At 42.2% G+C, this 27,004-nt stretch overlaps 1 protein-coding gene across 1 annotated transcript; it reads right to left on the reverse strand.

The window, feature by feature from the left end:
* Window positions 1-5,378: 5,378 nt before the first annotated feature.
* zufsp (zinc finger containing ubiquitin peptidase 1) lies at window positions 5,379-15,450 on the reverse strand. Its single transcript, XM_072461104.1, has 8 exons — window positions 15,346-15,450; window positions 15,000-15,104; window positions 14,809-14,918; window positions 11,040-11,208; window positions 10,211-10,399; window positions 7,731-7,896; window positions 7,061-7,215; window positions 5,379-5,692 (listed from the first exon to the last, which is right to left on the reverse strand). The coding sequence occupies exons 2-8, from the start codon at window positions 15,079-15,081 to the stop codon at window positions 5,424-5,426; spliced, it is 1,140 nt and encodes a 379-aa protein (XP_072317205.1). The 5' UTR covers window positions 15,082-15,104; window positions 15,346-15,450; the 3' UTR covers window positions 5,379-5,423.
* Window positions 15,451-27,004: the final 11,554 nt, after the last annotated feature.

Consider the following 27,004-nt stretch of genomic DNA (forward strand, 5'->3'; position numbering starts at 1 on the left):
ACTTTTCTCACTGTAACACGATTAATCCTCGCTCTAATCTTAACCAAACCAGAATGGAAATTGGGCTAAAGGCGTTATCTGTTTCAAAGCTTCATCCAATTCCCGACATTGTAGCGCTTCTATTTCACAAAGTGATTTTCTTTATAGTTCGTGACCTCTTTTCATCCTGCGTCGAGATCAAGCCACAGTTTTGAGCAATTTGCGCATTTCTCCAAATAAAAAAAGGTCTAGGAAGAGAAAGAAATCCATTCAGTGGCTTCTATAGATCCAAAATGTGTCTTGACATGTACATTTGACATTCTTAGATATTTGTATTTTGACTTTGACTAAATATTCTGCTCCTGCGTCTGTACTTTTGAGGAACATGGTTTAGTTCTTCTCACGCCTCAAGGCAGAATAAAGCGTCTGAAACATGTAATAATACTAATAATACTAATGAACCACCTCATGACATACAATAAAACATATATATCATCATAAAAGCCAACTTTGTCCGTTTCTTATCTTTGATCTGGTTATTATATCTCATTTCCCGTGTGGATCAATAACACAGTTGTTCCAGCGCATTGATCTCACAAAGAATCTCATCAGACACTTTGGAAACACAAAGATGCATCACTCTGACCTGTGTCCACGCGCGCGTCCCGTCCACGAGTGTTGTTGTTGTTGTTGTTGTTGTTGTTATATGGCGGTTGGCATCCAAGTGTTGCATTACCGCTAGACTTTATTCCTCAGACTTTGCCCGTTAGAACATCCTCTTGCTCCTCATCCTCGGCTCAGTCTCCAACACCACAACTCTATCAACGTTTACCCTGTGTTATATAAGTAACTACAGCCACACACACACACACACACTGTGACACACACACACACACTGTGACACACACACACACACTGTGACACACACACACACTGTGACACACACACGCACACACTGTGACACACACAGACACACTGTGACACACACACACACACTGTGACACACACACACACTGTGACACACACACACACTGTGACACACACACGCACACACTGTGACACACACACACACACTGTGACACACACACACACACACACACACACCCTGTGACTCACACACACACTGTGACTGACCTTCGCCTTAAAGACTCACTACGTCCCGCCCCCTCCTCCTCGCCGTGACACATCCGCCCACGGGAAAAGAATGAGTCCAGTGCATAAAGATCCCGTGCAGGTGGAGGTACTGCAGGTGGAGGTACTGCAGGTGGAGGTACTGCAGGTGGAGGTACTGCAGGTGGAGGTACTGCAGGTGAATGAACTGCAGGTGGAGGTACTGCAGGTGGAGGTACTGCAGGTGGAGGTACTGCAGGTGAATGTACTGCAGGTGGAGGTACTGCAGGTGAATGAACTGCAGGTGGAGGTACTGCAGGTGGAGGTACTGCAGGTGAATGAACTGCAGGTGGAGGTACTGCAGGTGGAGGTACTGCAGGTGGAGGTACTGCAGGTGGAGGTACTGCAGGTGAATGAACTGCAGGTGGAGGTACTGCAGGTGGAGGTACTGCAGGTGGAGGTACTGCAGGTGAATGAACTGCAGGTGGAGGTACTGCAGGTGAATGTACTGCAGGTGGAGGTACTGCAGGTGAATGAACTGCAGGTGGAGGTACTGCAGGTGGAGGTACTGCAGGTGAATGAACTGCAGGTGGAGGTACTGCAGGTGGAGGTACTGCAGATGGAGGTAAGGCAAGGCAAGTTTATTTGTAGAGCACATTTCATACACAAGGCAATTCAAAGTGCTTCACAGAAGGAAAAATGCATTCAAATCACAAAGAAATTACAGAAACATAAATACAATAAAATTAACTAAATTAAAAATTATCAATCCAACTGATTGTCTAAACTAATAAAATCACAAACAAAAGAGAAGAGTGCAAAGAAAAAATCCTTTCAGTCATATGTGCAGCTAAACAAAACTGTTTTTAGCTTAGATTTGAACATTGTCAGAGTAGAAGCCTGTCTCACATCTTCAGGAAGACTGTTCCAGATTTTAGCTGCATAAAACTGAAACGCAGATTCCCCATGTTTAGTCCTGACTCTGGCACCAGCAGGAGGCCGGTCCATGTTTAGTCCTGACTCTGGCACCAGCAGGAGGCCGGTCCATGTTTAGTCCTGACTCTGGCACCAGCAGGAGGCCGGTCCATGTTTAGTCCTGACTCTGGGCACCAGCAGGAGGCCGGTCCATGTTTAGTCCTGACTCTGGCACCAGCAGGAGGCCGGTCCATGTTTAGTCCTGACTCTGGGCACCAGCAGGAGGCCGGTCCATGTTTAGTCCTGACTCTGGCACCAGCAGGAGGCCGGTCCATGTTTAGTCCTGACTCTGGCACCAGCAGGAGGCCGGTCCATGTTTAGTCCTGACTCTGGCACCAGCAGGAGGCCGGTCCATGTTTAGTCCTGACTCTGGCACCAGCAGGAGGCCGGTCCCTGAGGTCCTCAGAGTCCGAGATGGTTCATATGGCACTAACATATCCAAGATGTACTTTGGTGCTAGGCCATGGAGAGACTTGTACACAAGCAGAGCTGCTTTAAAGTCTCTTCTGTGAGCCACAGGAGCCAGTGCAGAGACCTGAGAACAGGACTAATGTGATGGTACTTCCTGGTTCTAGTCAGGACCCGAGCAGCAGCGTTCTGGATGTACTGCAGCTGTTTTACAGCTCGTTTGGAGAGACCAGTGAGCAGGCCGTTACAGTAGTCTAATCTACTGGAGACAAACGCATGGATAAGTCTCTCTAAATCTGGTTTTGACACTATATTTTTGATTTTGGCAATGTTTTTTAGATGGTAAAAAGCTGCTGATGTTATTGATTTGACGTGGCTGTTAAAGTTCAAGTCTGAGTCCATTATTACCCCCAGATTTCTAATTTGGTTTGTAGGTTTTAGAGCGAGACTCTGGAGGTGACCGCTAACACTTTCTCTTTGTTTCTGTGGGCCAAAAACGATTATTTCAGTCTTGTCTGAGTTCAGCTGGAGAAAGTTGTTTTGCATCACAAACTGATCTGTTGGATGCAGTGACAGAGTGAATCTACTGGTCCATAGTCACCTGCCGACAGTGAAACATAGATCTGAGTGTCGTCTGGTACGACAGGTACTGCAGATGGAGGTACTGCAGGTGAATGTACTGCAGGTGGAGGTACTGCAGGTGGAGGTACTGCAGATGGAGGTACTGCAGGTGAATGTACTGCAGGTGGAGGTACTGCAGGTGAATGTACTGCAGGTGGAGGTACTGCAGGTGAATGTACTGCAGGTGAAGGTACTGCAGGTGGAGGTACTGCAGGTGGAGGTACTGCAGGTGAATGTACTGCAGGTGGAGGTACTGCAGGTGGAGGTACTGCAGGTGAATGTACTGCAGGTGAATGTACTGCAGGTGGAGGTACTGCAGGTGAATGTACTGCAGGTGGAGGTACTGCAGATGGGAGGTACTGCAGGTGAATACTGCAGGTGAATGTACTGCAGGTGGAGGTACTGCAGGTGGAGGTACTGCAGGTGAATGTACTGCAGGTGGAGGTACTGCAGATGGGAGGTACTGCAGGTGAATGTACTGCAGGTGAATGTACTGCAGGTGGAGGTACTGCAGGTGAATGTACTGCAGGTGGAGGTACTGCAGGTGAATGTACTGCAGGTGGAGGTACTGCAGGTGAATGTACTGCAGGTGGAGGTACTGCAGGTGGAGGTACTGCAGGTGAATGTACTGCAGGTGGAGGTACTGCAGGTGAATGTACTGCAGGTGAAGGTACTGCAGGTGGAGGTACTGCAGGTGGAGGTACTGCAGATGGGAGGTACTGCAGGTGAATACTGCAGGTGAATGTACTGCAGGTGGAGGTACTGCAGGTGGAGGTACTGCAGGTGAATGTACTGCAGGTGGAGGTACTGCAGGTGAATGTACTGCAGGTGGAGGTACTGCAGGTGAATGTACTGCAGGTGAATGTACTGCAGGTGGAGGTACTGCAGGTGGAGGTACTGCAGGTGAATGTACTGCAGGTGAATGTACTGCAGGTGGAGGTACTGCAGGTGGAGGTACTGCAGGTGAATGTACTGCAGGTGGAGGTACTGGAGGTGGAGGTACTGGAGGTGGAGGTACTGCAGGTGGAGGTACTGCAGGTGAATGTACTGCAGGTGGAGGTACTGCAGGTGGAGGTACTGGAGGTGGAGGTACTGCAGGTGGAGGTACTGGAGGTGGAGGTACTGCAGGTGGAGGTACTGCAGGTGAATGTACTGCAGGTGGAGGTACTGCAGGTGAATGTACTGCAGGTGGAGGTACTGCAGGTGGAGGTACTGCAGGTGGAGGTACTGCAGGTGGAGGTACTGCAGGTGAATGTACTGCAGGTGGAGGTACTGCAGGTGGAGGTACTGCAGGTGAAGGTACTGCAGGTGGAGGTACTGCAGGTGGAGGTACTGCAGGTGGAGGTACTGCAGGTGGAGGTACTGAAGGTGGAGGTACTGCAGGTGGAGGTACTGCAGGTGGAGGTACTGCAGGTGAATGTACTGCAGGTGGAGGTACTGCAGGTGGAGGTACTGCAGGTGGAGGTACTGCAGGTGGAGGTACTGTAGGTGGAGGTACTGCAGGTGAATGTACTGCAGGTGGAGGTACTGCAGGTGGAGGTACTGCAGGTGGAGGTACTGCAGGTGAAGGTACTGCAGGTGGAGGTACTGCAGGTGGAGGTACTGCAGGTGGAGGTACTGCAGGTGAAGGTACTGCAGGTGAAGGTACTGCAGGTGGAGGTACTGCAGGTGGAGGTACTGCAGGTGAAGGTACTGCAGGTGAAGGTACTGCAGGTGGAGGTACTGCAGGTGGAGGTACTGCAGGTGGAGGTACTGCAGGTGGAGGTACTGTAGGTGGAGGTACTGCAGGTGGAGGTACTGCAGGTGGAGGTACTGCAGGTGGAGGTACTGTAGGTGGAGGTACTGTAGGTGGAGGTACTGCAGGTGGAGGTACTGTAGGTGACACTAGTCACTGTTGTTTCAATGAACATAAGTAACAGAAATAAAAACATTTCCACCACAACTTGAACATATTAATATTATGTGCAAAGAAACAGAAATGAAAAAAACATGCATTTCAAATATTTTATTAAAAATGTATTAAAACAATGACATTTTTGAGGACATTTGAATTGTCTAAATGAGAAGCATTGATACCACAAAAAATATATATACAATCTATTCCAAATATATGTACTGGTATTACAAGTAAATACAAATACGTTTATTACAGATTCAAACGTTGAACATTTTGGACATAACTGACTTTAAAGTGGCGTCAACAACACAGGATTACCCAGAATGCACCGCACTCTCTCTCAGGGAACAGGAAGAGATAAAAGACACCAAAACGCAGTTAAAAACAGCATAAATATCATCCGCGGCGCGTTCGTCCGGAAACGAGGCTCGGCTCACGGGATTCGCTCGGCGCGCAACGACCTGGAGTTCAAGACCCTCGTCCGCTTGTCCTGCTCCGAGAGGGCGCCCTCCGCTGCCACCAGCTGGTACTGCCGGTGCTTGAGTCCGGAGGGGAAGCGGCGGATCTGTCGCAGCGCCGCGGGGGCCGAGTCGGGACTGAGGAGCCGCCGGAGGTCCGAGGAGGGCGCGGCGGGGTCCAGGATGAGCAGGCAGAGGGCGCCGCTCCTCTTCTGCTCCAGACCCACCACCGTGCGGCTGTGGCCTGCCAAAACACCAGGCCCAGCCCAGACTCGGTTACACGGTCTTTATCAGGTTGTTATATAGTGAGTATGTGAAGGGTTGTGTGGAACATATATGCAATGTGCTATAACTAAGAGGCTAATTACTGCTGCTAAAGCCTCCGGCGACTTCATCACAGACGGTAATAATAAAATAAATAAAATATGAGGAGTGGAAACAGAACTTAAAACAGTAATAAAGTGCCTATTTCCAAATTTTGACTTTATTTAGTGTATTTATACCATTAGTACATGTAAATGATTCGAGCTGGGTTTCGATTCAAATTTCAAGAATCGATTCCGATTTTTACGTTTCAAAACCGATTTTTTCCGATTTCTCAGATCCCATCCGATTCCGATCTGATTTCGATTCGATCCGGGGGTTAATGTTATTAAAAATGAAAAATGTATTTGAACCGTTTCCTTCACTTCATAACTGTGTAGAGAAGCAACATGTTAAAACTAGTATTATATCAATATTAAACAGCAAATCTGTTTATTTATTAAGTATTGGTAGTTACTGATGGACGACTGATGAAAAGGTTAAGGGTCAATCTACCTTCAAGAAAGATCATCCAGGAGTCCTGAATTATCTTTCTTGAAGGTAGATTGAAGTTCACTGAGGGAAATGTAGAAAAGAATTTTAATTAAAAAAAAAAAAAAAAAAAAAAAAAAAAAAATAGATCTTTGGACGTACGAATCGATAATCGGTCATTAATATGCGAATCGATTTTTTTTTTTCAAATCGATTATTCCAACTCTATAAATGATAGTTTTACACCAATCGAGCAGGTATTTGTGGAGAAAACGTTGAAAAATCTGTAAAAGATAAAAGAGAATCTGGAAAATGACAGGAAGTGACATCACAATTATGCAGAATTTACACAAAGAAACTTTTTGGACTCTAAACATGAATTCCAACACAATAAAGTCGCTCTCATATATTTGTATTTGTCAAATAAGATAAAATGTGACATAAGATGAGTTTTGGCCCAGTGTTTGCTGGGTAATTTCCAAGTGTGATGTCATAAATTACAAACAGGAAGTGAAATTATAGCACAATTTGCTATTCTGTGGTCACATTTTTATATTTTTTTCCGCAAAATTCTAAATATATATCTTCATACTTCAACTGCATTTTAGTTCAATGAGTCGTCCGACCTGTAGGGGGCGCTTTAAACAGCCCGAAAGTACAAAAACAATCATTTACAGTCTTTAAAACCTCAAATCTGGCTAATGTTTTTCTAACTTTGCTTTGTTTATGACGACATCGTTGGCTTAAATATGTGGGACGCTCATTAGTTTCCACATGACAGAGTCTGTGGCATGTTTGTCCAGGATGTGGGTCAGACCTTGGTGCTGCAGGTAGAGCGGAGGCTTCTTGGTGTGGACGATCCGAGGCTGGAGTCGGCTGCTGTTTGGGCAGAAGTATTGTCTGACCCACTGGAACAGCCGCGGGTGAGTGTCTGCGGGGCCCGAGGGCTGGTGGAAGTCCACGATACGGGCCCTGAAACAACCGGACAGAAAAGCAGGTTCAAACACAGGTTCAGCCCTGGTTTAGACAGAGTTTAGTCCTAGTGTAGTCCTGGTTTAGTCCTGGGTTAGCCATTTTGTAGTCCTGGGTTAGCCATTTTGTAGTCCTGGGTTAGTCCTGGTTCAGTCCCTGTTTGGCCCTGGTTTGGCCCTGGTTTAACCCTGGTTTGGCCCTGGTTTAACCCTGGTTTGGCCCTGGTTTGGCCCTGGTTTAACCCTGGTTTGGCCCTGGTTTAACCCTGGTTTAACCCTGGTTTGGCCCTGGTTTAACCCTGGTTTGGCCCTGGTTTAACCCTGGTTTGGCCCTGGTTTAACCCTGGTTTAACCCTGGTTTGGCCCTGGTTTAACCCTGGTTTGGCCCTGGTTCAGCTCCTGGTTCGGCTCCTGGTTCGGCCCTGGTTTAACCCTGGTTTAACCCTGGTTTAACCCTGGTTTAGCCCTGGTTTAGCCCTGGTTTAGCCCTGGTTTAGCCCCGGTTCAGCCTCTGACCTGACGCGCAGAGAGGTGAGCAGGCTGTAGATTTCCGTGGCTCCGATCCAGGCTCTCGTTCCCTGGAGCCGGCGGTTGAAGTGTGACGCTCCGTGTGGGTCCAGGCCTTCGCTCCACGCCGCCTCGATCAGACTCTGCACCCGCGGGACACTGGGCACCGCCATGTCTGACAGGGAAGAGCGTGTTACCAAGCATCAAGTCTAGTCCTGCTGAAACCAGTGAGGTCAGGCACAACTACAGGTCGGCAATATACCGTATTTTCCGGAGTATAAGTCGCACCTTTTTTCATCGTGAAACCAGAGCGACTTATATGTGATATTATCCGTTATTTTCACACTGACAACCACAAGAGGGCGCTCTAGGCTCTAAGCGACGCAGAAGAAGAATCTGCACTTCCTCTACCTCTGGAGTTTGTGGAGTTGTTTAGAAGTGACACAGAGGAAGAAGAATTCAGTGGATTTAGTGATTTGGGGTAAAACTGATGCTTTGGTAAACTTGTTAGCATGTTCTTTATGCTATAGTTATCTGAATAACTGTTCATATGTTACGTTAACATACCAGACACTTACCACAGTTCTGTCTGTGCCTCATGTAGCTGAAGGTGTTAGCGTTAGCATACGTCATGTAGCTGAAGGTGTTAGCGTTAGCATACGTCATGTAGCTGAAGGTGTTAGCGTTAGCATACGTGCACCTATTCACCATGTTCTTTAATCTGTTATTATTTTAAATTGCATTTCAAGATGAAATGTTTGTTCTTGGTCTTGGATTTTAATAAAATAAATTTCCCCCAAAAATGCGACTTATACTCCAGTGCGACTTATATATGTTTTTTTCTTCTCTAGTATTCATTTTTTGGCTGGTGCGACTTATACTCCGGAAAATACGGTATTGATATTTAAATTAATGTTGTATTGAATATTATAAGTATTTCATTTATAGTAAAATCAACAAAAAAGGTGATATTTCTGCACTTTTGTGAGTTTTTTTTTTTTTGTGACATTTTACATTTGTCTGATACTTAAACCTCAACTAATCAATTTAACAGAAGCACATTTATGTTGTATTAAGATAAGATAATAAAACTTACATTATTGAGATTTACATGTTGCTGTTGCCCACTCTCATCATCACTTATCGATGATATATTTGTGAACTAATTTAGCCATTGACAGTTTATTTTCCCTTTAATTCATCAAGCGGACGCTTTGAGAACACGCCGAGGTCTTTCATGTTTTAGAAATCAATACTTCTTATGAAAGAAAGTCCAGAAAACACATGTAAACAAAGCTAATCAAACGGCATCGTCAAATGTAACAAAGAGCTGCATTATAAGATGTTTATTGTGCGTTTTAGCGCAGCAAACGCACAATAAACATACGCCCACAATGCCCGTTAAGCCCCTCCCACCTTGACCTGTTTAACCCCGCGACAGACGAAAGCAACTCACTTAAATACTTGACTAAATCAGCAGCAATAATGTAAACAAAGGATAATCAAAACGCAAAAATAAAGACAAATGACCAAAAATAAATATAAACTTGGAAAAAACATGAATTCTTAACTAAACGAGGACAAAAAAAGAAACAGAAAGCGTTCCTCAGCTGTGTTTGTGGCCACGCCATCTGCTGGCAGCCGTGTGAATGAACCATGAAAAACAAATAAAAACCTGTGTGTTTTGAGAGATGAAATGCTCAAACTAGCGATGCTTTTTGACATTTTAAACTGCACAGGAGACGTTCAGGTTCCGGGTGGCATTTGCACCCTCTGCTGGCAGCCGTGTGAACACACCAGGGGTTCCCAAACTGTTCAGGACCCTCAGAATAACCAGGACTTTCCTTTTTTTTTACTGTCGGGAAAATAAATATAAAATTAGGATGAAATAGCTGTACGTTTTAGTGAAATTGGGGAAATTTAACACAATAAACGACTTCAAATACCCGCGACCCCGAAAGGGAATAAGCGGTAGAAAATGGATGGATGGAACCCTCACTTTAAAAGATTTACAACTTTTAAATGATTACAGACGTCCATTTCCTGTTACCGTGGGGGTCTCGAGTTTGTCGTGTGCTTATTATAAAAAATAGAAATGCAATCGAGCGTTTTTTTCCGCGGGTCAGAAGAAAACGATCGACATCTTCACCGCGAGAACGAAACCAAACTTAGTCCGATATTTTAAAACACAGAACGAGCTCTCGATAAACGATTAAAACGACTTCACGCTTGACCACTTAAATATACGGCAGGATAATCCCAGTTAAACCTTTCTAAACGCGCAATATCGCTACAAAACATGAGCACATATAAAGGAGAGACAGTTTAGCAGTTGTAGTAGTGTTAGTGTTTCATGCTACACAGAATCACACCCGAATCATTTCTGAACGTAGCACATGTGTAAATAACGCCCAGATGAACCCTCCAGATCCGACCAGCCTCTGCCCTGCCCTCTGGTGGTGGAGGAGGAGGTGGGCGCTCCCCTTTACCTGGCAGCACGGCGGCGTACTCCTCCAGCCCGAGCAGACACGACAGCATCATCTGGAGGTTCCTGTAGCCGCAGCCCCAGCCCCGGTCGCCCTCCGAGGAGCAGAAGTGGTCGGTGTCGGCGCTCAGCCACACGTGGGCGCAGTCTCTGGCCTCGGACTGGTAGAACCGCGACAGAGCCGGCAACGCACCTGCAACCGAGGCGCAGGCGGAGTTTTACAGACGCGACAGAGCAACAGGCTCCCAAAGACGTGAACGGAGATGAACGCTAAAGCCATCGAAATGATAATACATGAAAGCAAAAGAAAATATAGATATATATTTGTTTGAAATGGACTAATTTGACTGGACTAATATCGTAACAGACAGTTAAATGATAGTTTTACACCGATCGAGCAGGTATTTGTGGAGAAAATGTTGAAAAATCTGTAGAAAAATGGACAGGAAGTGACATCACACCAGGGACACTCCTTCCTCACACACTAACCCTAACCCATTTACAAAAAATAACACTTTTTTTTGACTCTATAAACATGAATTCAACTAAATAAAGTCGCTCATATATTTTTATTTGTCTAATTAAAAAAATTGTGACATAAGATGAGATTTGCGCAGTGTTTGCTGGGTAATATCCTACTGTGATGTCATCGATTACAAACAGGAAGTGAAATAATGAGCCTAAAAAAATATGCTGTTCTGTGATAATTTTTATTATTTTTTTCTTTAGCAAAATTGAAATATATATGTTTATCTTAATACAAATATAATAAATAGTTAAATATAATAACTTGTCTATCTCTGAGTGCAATCATGTGTTTTCTGCTCCCGTACCCGTCGTCCTGGTCTTGCCGTCGTCCTGTCCTGAAGCTAAAGACTCCATCATCTCGGCTCTTTTGCAGTGAAACTGGGCGGGGTCCATGAGTCCGCGTGCCACCGCCCTCTCCAGCCTTTGCTCCGCCTGTTTACGATAACCGCCGCCGCCGTCCAGCCCGAACTGCCTCTGCAACCGGCCCAGCACAACACACGTACACACACGTTTAGTCATTTATTGTTATTTACAACCTATTGGCTGTTGTGGTTGTACTTTTCTACTACTTCTGGAGTACGCTCACTACTGTAAACTGGAAGTATAACTGCCTTTGAGGATGCGTGTTCTCATTTTAGCAGCGATGGGCAGCTCGATACCAATATATTGATGGATTTATACTGACTCAGCTACAAAAATATAAAATCTTCCCAAATACATCATGAAAAAAGTCTGTTTCATCAAATCAAACTTTTAAAATTTTCATATTTTAGTTTTTTGTGTTTTTGTTTTGGACCTTTACGCCAACGGCTTATGTTTTACTTGTTTTGCAAGTCACACTCAAAGTAATTCAAAGTGATTGACAGAAGAAGAAAAGAAGCATTAAAATCACAACACAAACAAATAAGAACATAGACAATAAACGTGCTGATCGCTTTTTTTCTATGATGCCAATTTCCTGTCGCTTTCTAATAGATTCTTATGAGTTCTATGTTTTGTTTGTCATGTTAGAAACTTCTGAGCGTATGAAGCAATGTGTTGAACGTTGGAAAATACTGGTTGCTCAGCATATTCTCGGAGGACGCGTGCCATTTGGTGATTAATGCTTTGACCCGAGATGAAAGTGTAGGTCAAGCGACGCCGTGATGTAGTTGAATCCTATCTAATCTCCTCTTATCACAACTCAGCACTTTTATCGCTGAACTATAACGACCTTTGTCCGCTCAAATTAGTTTAAAAACAGGAACAGGGAACTAAAGACTGGCACGTGAAGCTTTACCCGACAACTTTGCCATGACATGAAGCGCCACCACGAACTGCCTCTCGTCCGTCTGTTGTTTTGTGTTTTTGTTGACGTTTTCATTCTTTTAATTTTTAACCCTCCTATTGTGGAGTGACTAAAATACAAATATCACACTACTGTCTCCCAGGCTGGCCCAGTAACTTCGGGTAAAGCCGCTTTATTATGACCAAGATCAAAATAAAATGACGGAAATAGCGAGCCTCATGCGTCCCAGAGGATTTAAAGCAGGGGTGGGCAATTATTTTCCTCCGAGGGCCATATTCGTATCCAGGCAAGAGGGCCGGCCCGCCGTCATTGGTGTGAACAAAAGAAAAATCCAAAAAATGTAATATCAAATAAAATATCACTTTTCTGTCAAATATAGGCTATTGAATCTATTATTTAATTCATTTCACATCATATTTATTAAGAATACAAATGCAGACAGATGCTGAGGGCAAAAAAGGAAAATAAATAAATATATATATATATTTTTTTTTAAATATTACTTGGACAAGCTTGGCGGGCCGGATTGAAAGGCCCGGCGGTCCGGATGTGGCTCGCGGGCCGTAGTTTGCCCACCCCTGATTTATAGGGACAGCAGTGTCTTGATTTTCACAGAGACCTGGTTAACAACAGAAATGCCGGACTCTATTGTCGGTTTGGACAACATTTTGCCTGGACTCACCCATCCCCCCAGCACACGGTCCCCCTGCCAACCACTGTCACAGCAGCACAGGTGAGGAGAGAGCTGAAGAGGATTAAAGTGAGGAAGGCAGCAGGACTTGACGGCATCAGCCCCAGGCTCCTTAAGTCCTGCGCAGATGAACTGTGTGGAGTTATGGAGCATGTCTTCAACATGAGCCTGAAGCTGAGGGTGGTACCACAGGTCTGAAGACCTCCTGTCTGGTACCTGTGCCTAAGACACCGCGCCCCAAAGACCTCAACAGCTTCAGGCCGGTGGCTCTCATGTCCCACCTGATGAAGACACTGGAGCGGCTGGTTCTGGCCCACCTCCGCTCCACCGTGAGCTCAGCCATGGACCCACTGCAGTTTGCATATCGGCCTGGCATCGGAGTGGAGGACGCCGTCATCTCCCTGCTGCACCGCTCTCTCTCTCACCTGGAAAAGCCTGGCAGCTCTGTGAGGATTCTGTTCTTCGATCTTTCCAGCGCCTTCAACACCATCAGCTCCTGAGGGACAAGCTGGAGACTGGTCCCAGGCTGGTGTGGAGTATGACCTGGCAGAGTGGATCCTGGACTACCTCACAGACCGACCCCAGTTTGTGAGAGCCCGAGACTGTGTGTCTGACACTCGGACCTGCAGTGTGGGGGCGCCCCAGGGCACTGTCCTCGCGCCCTTTCTCTTCACCCTTTACACTGCAGACTTCAGACACGACACGGACAGCTGTGGCCTGCAGAAGTTCTCTGACGACTCCGCCATCATCGGACTCATCACGGACGACGATGACGAGGAGTACAGAGGACTGGAGCAGGACTTTGTGGACTGGTGTCAGCGGAACCACCTCCTCATCAACAAGACCAAGGAGATGGTGGTGGACTTCCACAGAGGCCACCCCACTGCCCCCTCACCAGTGAACATCCAGGGAAGGGACAGAGAGAGTGACTCATACAAGTACCTGGTGTTCATCTGAACCACAAACTGGACTGGACTCATAACACAGATGCAATACTGACATAATCATGTGCAATATTCTCTGTTCATATAACAGCTGTAAATTAGTTACTATTGTTATTATAATTTATTTTTTATAAAGTTTTTTTTTATTATTTACTTCTGTATCTACTTTGTGCAACACTGGAATTCCCCCATCGTGGTAAAAATAAAGGATTATCTTATCTTAAGATAAATTAAAAAAATTATTAGACAAATTATGAAGAACTAAAATGGACAAATTTGCCAAAAGTAAAAGAAATGTATCAAATGTCAGTGGTTGATGTTGAAGAAACAGTTGTTATTCAATTATTGGAATATTAATATGTAATTAGACATTGAATAAATAGTAATTGTCCAACATCAGCCAAGACATAATCTGTTTAACCCGAATTCAATATTAAATCTATGCATTTTTACTTTATGGGATAAACTTTGACTAATGTGTTCATTTTGCCTCAGTCCAGAAGAACATTGAACATTCAGAGTAAACACAGATCGAGCAGGTATTTGGGGAGAAAACCTTTGAAAAATCTGCAGAAAATAACAGGAAGTGACATCACACCAGGGACACTTATTCCATCCATACGGAATTTACACACACGCTTTGGTCCATAAATATTTAAGGGGGGATTTCTGTTGTTTTCTTTTCTTTTTTAAACCAAGAAACAGGGGAAAAACGTGGACAATCTTGACAAACACTGCACCAAACTATTCATTTAATCGTGAAAGAGTGCCTCCTGACACCGCTGCCCCCGCTGGCCTCTCTTGTAACAGCATTACACCAGAGGGGGAAAAAATCTGTTGAAAATGTTTGAAAAATGCAAAAAAAGTACAATTCTAGCAAATAACATATAATTATGATCTTTCTCCCAAGGTTAAGCATATTCAGAGTAGAAGTGAGACCGTTTTATCATTTTTAGCAAAATTCTAAATATATTTATCTTAACTGCATTTTAGTTCAGTGACCGACCTGTAGGGGGCGCTTTAACTTCACAATATTTATCATTTTATTTCATATCCTGTTGTCGTTGTAGCTCTGCTTTGCGGAACGTCTCTCGGCCTTAACCCAATCCCCAACAACAAACTTCCAAAACTGCAAAAAAACAGAGTCCCACCTGTAGCTTCTGAAACTGTTCCTTCTCCACTCGGGCCTCCTCCTCTTTCCTCCGCTCCTCCTCCTCGTCCTGAAGTCTGTGGGCCAGTTCCAGGTCTGAGCCGGGACTCGCTGCAAACACAACATGGGCGTCACGAAAGCGTGTTACGACCCTCGCGGACGCTTCATGTGGAAACGTAAAGTGAGATTCACCGTTTGCAGCGGCTCCGGGCTCCAAGTGCAGCTCCACGTGCTCCTGAAGAGAAACGCCGTCGGAGCAAACGACGGAGCACATCGGACACTGGAGCCGACTCCCGCCTGAAAGAGGAGGAGCAACGCTTCAGGAGAATGATATTAGACCGTTTGTTCATTTTATTTTTTTTTATAAATAAAATAAATAAAAATAAAATAAATAAAGAGCTATATAATTGAGTACAGATACATGTGCCTTCAACACACTTCCTCATAAAAAACATACTAAAAGAAAATAACATATAATAACATATACATATAATAAATAATGGCATGTCCAGTGCATCGATGCTGAAATGCGGTTTACCTTGCGCTGCAGACGCCGGCTCCAGATGCAGCTCCACGTGTTCTTGGAGGATGAACGAGTCGCTGCCGACAAAGGGACAAATGGGACAGAAGAGCTGCCTCTCTGAAGAAACACAAGTGATTATCAAAATATTAAAATGAGCAGAAACAAGACAGAGACACGCCCCAACTAAAATGTTTCCCGATTCGAATAAACGACAGATAAATGTGACGTGGGCACTGGCAAACAGTCTCAAAGTTATTTCAAACTGCAAAAAAAACACAGATTAAACTGTCCTTTTTTGTGTCATCTGTATTTTGAACTCACAGTAAATTAATAACGTGGCTTAGAACAGAACTCAGAATAAAAGTATGACCGAGTTCTGTTTGGCATTTGCGCCCTCTGCTGGCAGCCGTGGGAACAGACCAGGGGTTCCCAAACTGTTCAGGACCCTCACAATAACCAGGACTTTCCCTTTTTTTACTGTTGGGAAAATAAATAAAAATTAGGATGAAATAGCTGTACGTTTTAGTGAAATTGGGGAAATTTAACACAATAAACGACTTCAAATATAGACAAATGACCCTCACTTTAAAAGATATACAACTTTGAAATGATTACAGACGTCTATCTCCTGTGACCGTGGGGGTCTCGAGTTTGTCGTGTGCTTATTTTGGACGGGAAAGACGACAAAAATAGAAATGCAATCGAGCGTTTTTCCGCGGGTCAGAAGAAAACGATCGACATCTTCACCGCGAGAACGAAACCAAACTTAGTCCGATATTTTAAAACACAGAACAAGCTCTCGATAAACGATTAAAACGACTTCACGCTTGACCACTTAAATATACGGCAGGATAATCCCAGTTAAATCTTTCGAAACGCGCAATATCGCTACAAAACATGAGCACATATAAAGGAGACAGTTTAGCAGTTGTAGTAGTGTTTGTGTTTCATGCTACACATTTCCTTTAACTTATTACTTGTTCTATTCACAAGGGCTGCACAATATAATAATAATAATAATAATAATAATAATAATAATAATAATAAAAAGTACAATTATTGGTTGAAGGAATAATCTGTATCGCAATGACACCAAGGTCCTTAATCCGAAGGAAATGTAGCTTTTAATATCAAAACATGGGGAAAAAAGGCTGATTTTACTCCATTTTAAGGTCTAAACTGGCTCTTGGCTCTGTTAAGTTTGAATGTTTTTAAATGAAAAACATGCACAGTTTTGTTCTAACACAACAGGAAGTGATAGTTCGTCACCTTTAACCGGCGAGCTCATCCTTTTCTTCTTCTCTACTCCTCCCGCGTTGCCGTGACGCTGCTTCTTCTCTCGCGTCGTCGCTGGACTCGCATCTGGAGAGGAACCGCGGCACGGTTCTCTCGATTCGCCGGGAGAAGGACCGGAGCCTTCACCACCGGCGCCGCTGCGGTCGGACGAGGCGAGCGACCCCGGGGCGTGGGCGGCAGCGGGGGCGGCGTCGCGGGCCTCCGGGTGCGCGCGGTGGAGGTGGAGCCCGAGCTCGTCGTACGACACCCCGGACAGAGGGCAGAGCGGGCAGCGCCCCTCGTCCTCCAGGTGGCTCAGCAGCAGGTGGGTCTTCAGGTCCTCCTCCAGAAGAAGCTCCTCGCCGCAGACGTCGCAGGTCAGCATCGCCGACGACGACGACCACGAGCCTGCGGAGACGGAGGGGAGAAGACGAGACCGCGGTGATGGAGGGGAGAAGACGAGACAGCGGAGACGGAGGGGAGAAGAGGAGACAGCGGAGACGCTCGAAAGCCCAAAATAGAGCCGAGCAAAAGAATAAAGTAACAGTATTTGATCTTTAATCACGTTTTTTGGGAGCAGTGGAATTAGACAATTTGATATTAGACATTTGAACTTAATTTGGAAAAGTTTGACCAATTTGACCGACTCTGGACTCGTCTGTTTTTATACTTGTTTGAATGTTTAGTTGATGTTTGTTTATCGTTTTATTGAGGAATAAAATAAAATAAATAAAATAAATAAAATAAATAAAATAAATAAAATAAATAAAATAAATAAAAAATAAAATAAATAAAATATAAAATAAATAAAAAATAAAATAAATAAAACCTTGAGCCGTAAAATAAATGAATAAAATGAATAAATACCTTGTGCCGTAAAAATAAATAAATAAAATAAATAAAATAAATAAAATAAATAAAATAAATAAAATAAATAAAATAAATAAAATAAATAAAATAAATAAAATAAATAATTTGTGCCGTTTCAGCCTCAGTTTTACCCCGAGTCGAGATTGTTCAAGTATTTCACTAGCGGCTCCAGTATCGGATGTTTATGCTTTTTTTCCCTTCTTTTTCTTTTCTTTTCAAGTGTAAAAATGGGAACAGAAGAGCGATTATGTGTCGTATGTTCACACAATCACACAGCGAATTAGTTTACACACCAAATAAGCATTACAGCGGTGAATGTTTGCAATAACCAGGCAAAGGAAAGGGTCATGGGTCCAATAAAGTATAAAGTGTTACCGACGTTTTCATATTAGAGATGAGGACGGTATATTAAAAAATGGATATCGCACTTGTTCTAATCTACAGTGATACAAATTCAGGATTTTGAGTATATTGTCTAAAATGTTTATTCAAAATGACGTCAAAAAGAGAAGTTTGAGGGCTGTTTATTTAAATTTTTTAAAGACATTTTCATATTTTTCTACATTTTTATTATTTTTTTTTAATGCCACTCCCTTATTTTCTACTCTTTCTCCTATTCTTCGGTTCTTTAAAAAAAACACATAAAAAACATGATGATTATTATGTTTTTATATTTGTTTGTGGTGTTGTTCTGTTTTGTATGTTCCCATAATATAGATATAAATAATTTCAGGCCCATTTTAGCACATTCTTGAACAAAATATCATTTGACGCTTTATCAAGACGCTTTTCTGCAAAATAATCACAATTGAATAAAAACTATAGAATAATATTGTTATTCTTTTACAAACGTGTCCTGAATGTCATGTGATTCTTATTTGAGTTTATCAGTTCATATTTCAGTGTTATGTCCATTGTACAACTGCAGAATCACACTTTTTAACAAATATATCGCAAGACTGATCGGAAAACTCGTCAGAAAAATCGCAAATTAGGTTTATTTTTTCCTAAATCGAGTCACGTTCAAAGACTACGTCATCAAAATGAAGAAAACAAACACAATCATCTGAAATAAAAGCATAATTCAACATAACAAAGCTCACTGCGATGACACGAGCACAACAACAGGGAGAAAGAGCAGAAATCCACGCACAATATTGCTTTTTTAACACGATAACGATCATTTTTCTCGCTGATCGATATTCTTTCTGGTCGGAATATACTCACGGTTTATGATATGTAGAGAACTCGGTGAAATGTGTTTTATTCGCAGAGAAATGTCCTTTGTTTTGGTTTCATCTCTCTTTTTGAATCAGCCGAACGCGTCTTCTTCTGTTTGTGGTGAAATGTGAGAGAAGCGCACAGCGACACCTGCCGGTCACAACACGGAACTACAGCATGAATCTACCATAGAATCTATAGAATCTATAGAATCCCACTGGTTTAAAGACGTAATGTGGCTTTATTTGACAAAGAAATAAATATTATTACTTTTTTTAAACTTTGACTGACGTCATGGTTTTTAAGTAGCAAAGGGCATTAAGATCTACAGCCACTTTTGTGTTTGTTTGTTTGTTTAGTTTTTTACGATTGAATAAACACTAAAATCTAAAGTTTAGCCCAATTATCAAAACCTTACACTCAAGGAGCAAAACTCGGCCTCAGATCTGCACCACTGTAAACACAATAAGTCAGTTCACACTTTGTGCAAAACAACACACACAGTGATTTACAACACTCAACACACTTGTGTGTATTTAGACACAGACGTTTATCAAGATGTCACTTCTTTGCAATTCTAAAGCACTGACTGTCAAATGACCACACCCATGTGTCAAATGACCACACCCATGTGTCAAATGACCACACCCATGTGCCAAATGACCACACCCATGTGCCAATCCATAGAACACTGCCATTAGGTGACCAAACACAAGATCGCTTAATTGTAGACACACCAATCAGGTTTAAGCACTATAAAAATGCAGCAGGATGAGAAGGAGGAAGAGGAGAAGGAGAAGAAGGAGGCAGAGGCCGTGCCAGAGGTCGAGGTCGAGGTAGGGGTAAAGGTAGAGTTAATGGAAGAGGAAGAGAAAGACTTCAAGCAGGAGGAAGAGGGGGAGGAGTTTGGGAGGGTTCTTTTTTGTACTGGATAAAATGTAATGTTCATGAAAACTGGGAAATGTTTTCTTTATCGCCATGTTGGCTTGAGTTTATGGAACAAAATAAATGACGTTGTCAACAGCATTAATCTTGTGTCCTGTGTGGTGTCTACAGTGATGCACAAGTGTGTGTAGTGTTCACTGTGTGTGTGTTGTTTTGCAAAGTGTGAGCAGACATTGTGTTTCCAGTTGTGCAAATCCAAGCCATGTTTTACAAATTCACTGTGTACTTCACCCACACGACTCTGTGCACTTAGGAGCAGGATTAGCTCAAAGTGTTTAAGGTTTTCAACAGCAGCGTGTAACTGGTGTGTAACTGGTGTGTAACTGGTGTGTAACTGGTGTGTAACTGGTGTGTAACTGGTGTGTAACTGGTGTGTTACTGGTGTGTAACTGGTGTGTAACTAACTGGTGTGTAACTGGTGTGTAACTGGTGTGTAACTGGTGTGTTACTGGTGTGTAACTGGTGTGTAACTAGTGTGTAACTGGTGTGTAACTGGTGTGTAACTGGTGTGTTACTGGTGTGTAACTGGTGTGTTACTGGTGTGTAACTGGTGTGTAACTGGTGTGTAACTGGTGTGTAACTGGTGTGTAACTGGTGTGTAACTAACTGGTGTGTATCTGGTGTGTAACTGGTGTGTAACTGGTGTGTAACTAGTGTGTAACTGGTGTGTAACTGGTGTGTAACTGGTGTGTAACTGGTGTGTTACTGGTGTGTAACTGGTGTGTAACTGGTGTGTAACTGGTGTGTTACTGGTGTGTAACTGGTGTGTAACTAGTGTGTAACTGGTGTGTTACTGGTGTGTAACTGGTGTGTAACTAACTGGTGTGTAACTGGTGTGTAACTGGTGTGTAACTAACTGGTGTGTAACTGGTGTGTAACTGGTGTGTAACTAACTGGTGTGTAACTGGTGTGTAACTGGTGTGTAACTGGTGTGTTACTGGTGTGTAACTGGTGTGTAACTAGTGTGTAACTGGTGTGTAACTGGTGTGTAACTGGTGTGTTACTGGTGTGTAACTGGTGTGTTACTGGTGTGTAACTGGTGTGTAACTAGTGTGTAACTGGTGTGTAACTGGTGTGTAACTGGTGTGTAACTGGTGTGTAACTGGTGTGTAACTAACTGGTGTGTATCTGGTGTGTAACTGGTGTGTAACTGGTGTGTAACTGGTGTGTAACTGGTGTGTAACTAACTGGTGTGTATCTGGTGTGTAACTGGTGTGTAACTGGTGTGTAACTAGTGTGTAACTGGTGTGTAACTGGTGTGTAACTGGTGTGTAACTGGTGTGTTACTGGTGTGTAACTGGTGTGTAACTGGTGTGTAACTGGTGTGTTACTGGTGTGTAACTGGTGTGTAACTAGTGTGTAACTGGTGTGTAACTGGTGTGTAACTGGTGTGTAACTGGTGTGTAACTAGTGTGTAACTGGTGTGTAACTGGTGTGTAACTGGTGTGTTACTGGTGTGTAACTGGTGTGTAACTGGTGTGTAACTGGTGTGTAACTGGTGTGTAACTGGTGTGTAACTAGTGTGTAACTGGTGTGTAACTGGTGTGTAACTGGTGTGTTACTGGTGTGTAACTGGTGTGTTACTGGTGTGTAACTGGTGTGTAACTGGTGTGTAACTAGTGTGTAACTGGTGTGTAACTGGTGTGTAACTGGTGTGTTACTGGTGTGTAACTGGTGTGTTACTGGTGTGTAACTGGTGTGTAACTGGTGCAAACATAGTTAAGTCTTATGCAACGTCTGTGTTTCATATGGTAAGAAAATATGGTTATGATCAATTAGTGTAGAGTTTTTACAAGAGTGTTACATTTTGCAAAGATGATAAGGTGTTTTGATAATTGGGTTTGTGGTTGTGCTAATTGTGTGTAGGGTTTTGCTAAATAAAACAAAACCATCAAAATTGGTTTTATTCAATCGTAAAAAAATGTATTTATTTATATATATATTTAGTTAGTCAGTTAGTCAGTTATTTAGTTAGTTGGTTAGTTAGTTAGTCGGTTATTTAGTTGTTTAGTTAGTTAGTCGGTTATTTAGTTGTTTAGTTAGTTAGTCGGTTATTTAGTTAGTTAGTTAGTCAGTGTTAGTTAGTTAGTGTTAGTTTTTCATGTATTTATTTATTCATCTATTTATTATTAGGCTACATTTACACATTTGAAATATTTAGATTTTTTTTAAAGTCAAGCTTTAAAAGGATTACATTTTTACACAATAGCAAAACAGTGACAAAAACCTTACGTTCACAGTATTTAAATGACTTTGTTTTCCTTCAGATATGATTTGTTTTTGGTAATTTTTGGGCTTTTTTTTCATATGCTTTCAGTTATTATTTTCGATCATATTTCGATCATAAATTCCCTTTTCCTGTGGATTTTATGTCCAAACTGTTTCTCACAAGCAGAAGGTCTCCAAATACTTTTTTTCCTCTTACGTGAGTATTTATTTGGGTCATTACTTTACTACTTCTACTTGAGTAATATTATTGTAAAGTCACTTCATGAAGTGTAAAATTGTAGTTTAATTATTTACACACTAGTAAAACCCTTTATAGCTGCGCAGTGACCAAAGCACTGATTACAACTTAACTTAAAATAACGTTTGTGTTGATCTGACACAGTAAACAACAATAAAAATAAATCTGAAATGTGTAGTTCATAAAGATATAACAAGAGAAGTTCAGAGAAGACTCAGACGATCAGCTGTTCCTTCTGCCTTTGTTCATTCAGCTCCCTTTGATGGAATATTTGGCCTAAAGACGTGAAACTGAAGCTCGTGTCCTAAAATGTGTCTAAAAACAGGACGATCAGATAATTCCTCAATAACGTGCAATTGTTTCCTATAACTTATGTTTTTCTATAACGTTGTTCATTTGTATTTGTATTTGTATTTGTTTGTGTGTACTTTGCTGCCTCTTGTCAAGTACTTTGTTGGAAAAGACCTTTTAGATCTCAATGGGACTTTAAAACCTTAAATAAATAAATAAAAAATATGTAATATTGTGTTTTCATTTATACTACTACTACTACTACTACTACTACTGCGACTACTACTACTACTACTACTACTACTACTACTACTACTGCGACTACTACTACTACTACTACTACTACTGCGACTACTACTACTACTACTACTGCGACTACTACTACTACTACTACTACTACTACTACTGCGACTACTACTACTACTACTACTGCGACTACTACTACTACTACTACTACTACTACTACTACTACTACTACTACTACTACTACTACTACTACTACTGCGACTACTGCGACTACTACTACTACTACTGCGACTACTACTACTACTACTACTGCGACTACTACTACTACTACTACTACTACTGCGACTACTACTACTACTACTACTACTACTACTACTGCGACTACTACGACTACTACTACTACTACTGCGACTACTACTACTGCGACTACTGCGACTACTAGGCTACTCTACTCAATGGAGAACACAAAAGATACTGCATGTAACTGTCACAAATGCAGGATGCTTTTGGAAAAGACAATCTCACGACTTTTGCGTTTACCGTATTTTCCGGACTATAAGTCGCACCTTTTTTCATAGTTTTGGCCGGGGAGCGACTTATACTTTATACTTATTATTTATACTTATATACTTATACTTACACTCCGGAGAGACTTATATGTGATATTATTTGTTATTTTCACACTTGCAAACGCATTTCATACTCCAGTGCGACTTATATATGTTTTTTTCTTCTCTGTTATGCATTTTTTGGCTGGTGCGACTTATACTCACAACAGCTGTCTCCAATCACAGGTTCGATAGCGACGCTGAGAAAGACTCGCTAACATCCCGCTCGCGCCTGGGACACTGAACTCCTGCGACAGATGGATACTTTTGTACTGAAAGCGACGGACACGGAACGAACCAACTGTCGAGGCCTGAACTCATCGTTTCTCTGTGTTTCGTTGTTGTTGTTGTTGTTGTTGTTGTTTACGTGCCTTTAATTGAGTCTGATTGGCGTGGCACGGGTCCCTCAGTGTCAAACAAACGACTTTTCTGCTGAGACTTTTTCGCGCTTCGTCCTAATGGATTGACCGTGATTTTCCTCCCGACGACGCGTCAGATCACCTCGCGGCGCGTCGGATCGATCACCTCCACGTGAGGCGGCGAGGGGGGCGGGATTACAGGTGGGATTACACCGGGCGCCGTGTTCGGAAAAATGACGAGATTAGGAGAGGAATCGGGGGCATTTTTTAAAACGTTTAATCCGATTACGTGAACGCAAAATAACCAAATGTTCCCAAATCTCAAATCATCTCAATCTCAAACGGGCGCGTTACGTTTATTTGACCCGGAAACGTCACGTGTTTTGTGTCCGGGACGACTTTTACTGCACTGCGTTTGTCAAAAGGACAACAAGAGTAAAAGTACTTTGAGAAAACTGAAGTATCTGATTAAAAACTGCTTGAAAAAATTGGAAATCTATTAGAATCTGCAGGTTTTTTATCCTGATTGTTACTTTTTATGCTTTAATTGTTCTCAAAATCAGTCAAAAAGCACATTTACACATAAGTATTCACATAAGTAGATTTTCTCATGCGATACTTTTACTTTTATTTGAGTAAATATTTGCTCCTGTGTCTGTACTTTTACTTGAGTATCAACATGTAGTGCTTCTTCCACCACAGTTAAACATCCAGGTTCCTCTGGAATATCATAGACAGTAATATATATCTACAAAGTACCAAAGTATGTCAGTAAGTGTTGAAGTACTCAATGACATATACACTTTTAGAGTATATGTCAAAAAATCTGTGTGAAATAATTTTACTCTAATAGAGTAAAATTATTTCCCACAGATTTTTTGGACTCTAATTATTCACAGACAAATGTAATTAATTCAATGAACTCTTAAAGGTAATTTTGCTGATTTAGAATTTTGGATCAGCAGAAACTCTATGTATATATATTTTTTTTTTTCCTAGTATTATTTATTTATAATTCGACAAAGCAGAGACTGAAAAACACGCCCTCAAAATATAGAAATAATACAATCTTTTAAATATAAAAACAGGAACTTTTGTACATAAATGCCAGAATCAAAAAGTAAGGGGGGAAAAAAATCACATTTGGACTGAAAATGGACAAATTTGACCCGACTTTGGACTAAACGTCTGTAACTTTTATTTTGAAATGTGTGTTCTTTTCTTTGGGCGCCTCCCCTTTTGTTTTTGCAGATGAAGTAAAAGTATCTACTGTACTTGAGTAATCCACAGATCCCTTCAAATATTCATACTTTTACTTTTGGTGCGTTTGTCGATAAAACCGCCCGACGTTCCGCGGCGACACAGAGGGACGGGTCAAACGCGGAACACGTTTTCCGTGGATGTGTCGGTCTGTCCCGCGTTGACCTTGACCTCCTCCCGCCGCCGCCGCCGGACGATGCCACTCCATTGGACGATGCCACTCCATTGGACGATGCCGCTCCATTGGACGATGCCGCTCCATTGGGCGGTTATTGATCCGAGCTCGAGCGGAACAATCGAAACGTGGGCGCGGCACAAAAGACACGCCGCGGTCACGGATTCGTCCCAAATTTATGGAATTCCTCCGTGATTTAACCTTAAATATGTCAAATAACCACGAGGGCTCGACGAGGAAGAAGGTTTAGGCCACATTTATGACATTTATGACATTTATGACATTTAAAGTCCTTTAAGACACATTAAGACACAAAGACGTACAACTACAGAAGGTGGCGGTAATGTAACACTTAGATATCAACCGCCAAGAAGAAGAAGAAGAAGAAGAAGAAGATTTTACATTTAAGATTTTACCAAATATTATTTTTCTCCAATTTGCCCATTTTTATGATGTTTATAATGTCACTTCCTGTTTTGACTTGTCCAGCATTTTATTTCAATAATCAAAATGTCAATATAACTTGTTCATAATAATATAAATTCCAAGCTGCGTCATAGAAATAAAATACACACACATTAATACACCTCCAGCTTTTCAACTGTTACCTGATTTACCAGATTGTAAACAAGGGCCCAGATCAATCATACAATATAGTTATGATCTGACAAATAGTTACACCTGAGGAAACCTTTATTTTGTTAAATGACGGTTTGAACTGTCGTAGAAAGGTGTATGTTGTGACATCACAGAGCTGGAGGTGTTCTGTTTCTGTCCCGTTCACAATATTATTTATTTCTCTCTCTTTCCCTCTTTCCCTCTTCCCCTTTCCCCTTTCTCTTTCTCCTTTTTTAACAATATAGCATAAAAAACACAGACTTTGAAGCCGTACAACTCCAGTAGGTGGCGGTAATGTAACACTTGGATACCAACCGCCATAAAGCACCAAAGAAGAAGAAGAAGAAGAAGAGAAAGAAGCACCTTTCTTGCTCTCCTTTTTTTTTCACCACAGCGTAAAATACAGACTTTGAAGACGTACAACTACAGTAGGTGGCCGTAAATGCACCTTTCGGCTGCACAACCGCCATGAAACACTAAAGAAGAAGAAGAAGAAGAAGAAGAAGAAGAAGAAGAAGAAGAAGAAGAAGAAGAAGAAGAAGAAGAAGAAGGCTCTCTTTCTCTTATTTTTCTCTTTCTTTTTTAATGGTAAAGCGTAAAACACAGACTTTGAAGACAAACAACTCCAGTAGGTGGCGGTAATGTAACACTTTATGGAAACCAACCGCCATAAAACACCAAAGAAGAAGAAGAAGCACCTCTCTTTCTCTTTCTCTCTTTCTTTTTGTAACGTTATAGCGTAAAACACAGACTTTGAAGACGTACAACTACAGTCGGTGGCGATAAATGCACCTTTCAGCTGCACAACCGCCATGAAACACTAACACATCAGCTCCAACATTAGTCTCGCAGAAAACAACATAATCACAAACTTCTATCATAAATGAACGTGAAGTTATTTGTTTTGCTCAGGAATTATTTACACAAATCCAAATTTTACAAAAGCAAAAATATGAAGTATAGAAGTCAAAACAGAAGCTCCGCCTCTCAACTACGTCTCAAATGATACGGAACAGATACATTTATTACAGTAATCATTTATTTTCTTTTTTTTAAATGTTTTTATGTTGCCTCAAATTTTATATGATGTCTTAATGTTGTGTTTCACTCCACAAACTGATGATTATTCACCTTAAAGTCATAAGAACGTCACAATTATAAAAACATGAGCGATAAAGTCGTTTGTGTTTCAAAGAGACGTTTGTGTCTGTGAACAAACCCCTCACTTCTTTGGAGCCACAAACAAAACACTCCTTCTCTCTCTCCACCTCTTCCTCTTTTCCTCCCTCCCTCTCTCTTCCGCTCACTCTCCTTCTCTCTCTCCCTCTCTCGCTCCTTC

Source organism: Eucyclogobius newberryi, unplaced genomic scaffold, assembly GCF_026437365.1.
Source record: "Eucyclogobius newberryi isolate DKJ021-1_F unplaced genomic scaffold, fEucNew1.0.hap1 SCAF_3, whole genome shotgun sequence".
NCBI classification, from domain to species: Eukaryota; Metazoa; Chordata; class Actinopteri; order Gobiiformes; family Gobiidae; genus Eucyclogobius; species Eucyclogobius newberryi.

What these genes read in the sequence shown, in the direction of transcription:
- zufsp (XM_072461104.1), bottom strand. Translation starts at nt 15,081, where the DNA reads ATGTGCTCCGTCGTTTGCTCCGACGGCGTTTCTCTTCAGGAGCACGTG. An exon ending in CGGCAAGACCAGGACGACGG is followed by an intron (nt 10,400 to 11,039) that starts GTACGGGAGCAG and finishes CCTCGGTTGCAG; the next exon opens with GTGCGTTGCCGGCTCTGTCG. An exon ending in GTACGCCGCCGTGCTGCCAG is followed by an intron (nt 7,897 to 10,210) that starts GTAAAGGGGAGC and finishes CTTCCCTGTCAG; the next exon opens with ACATGGCGGTGCCCAGTGTC.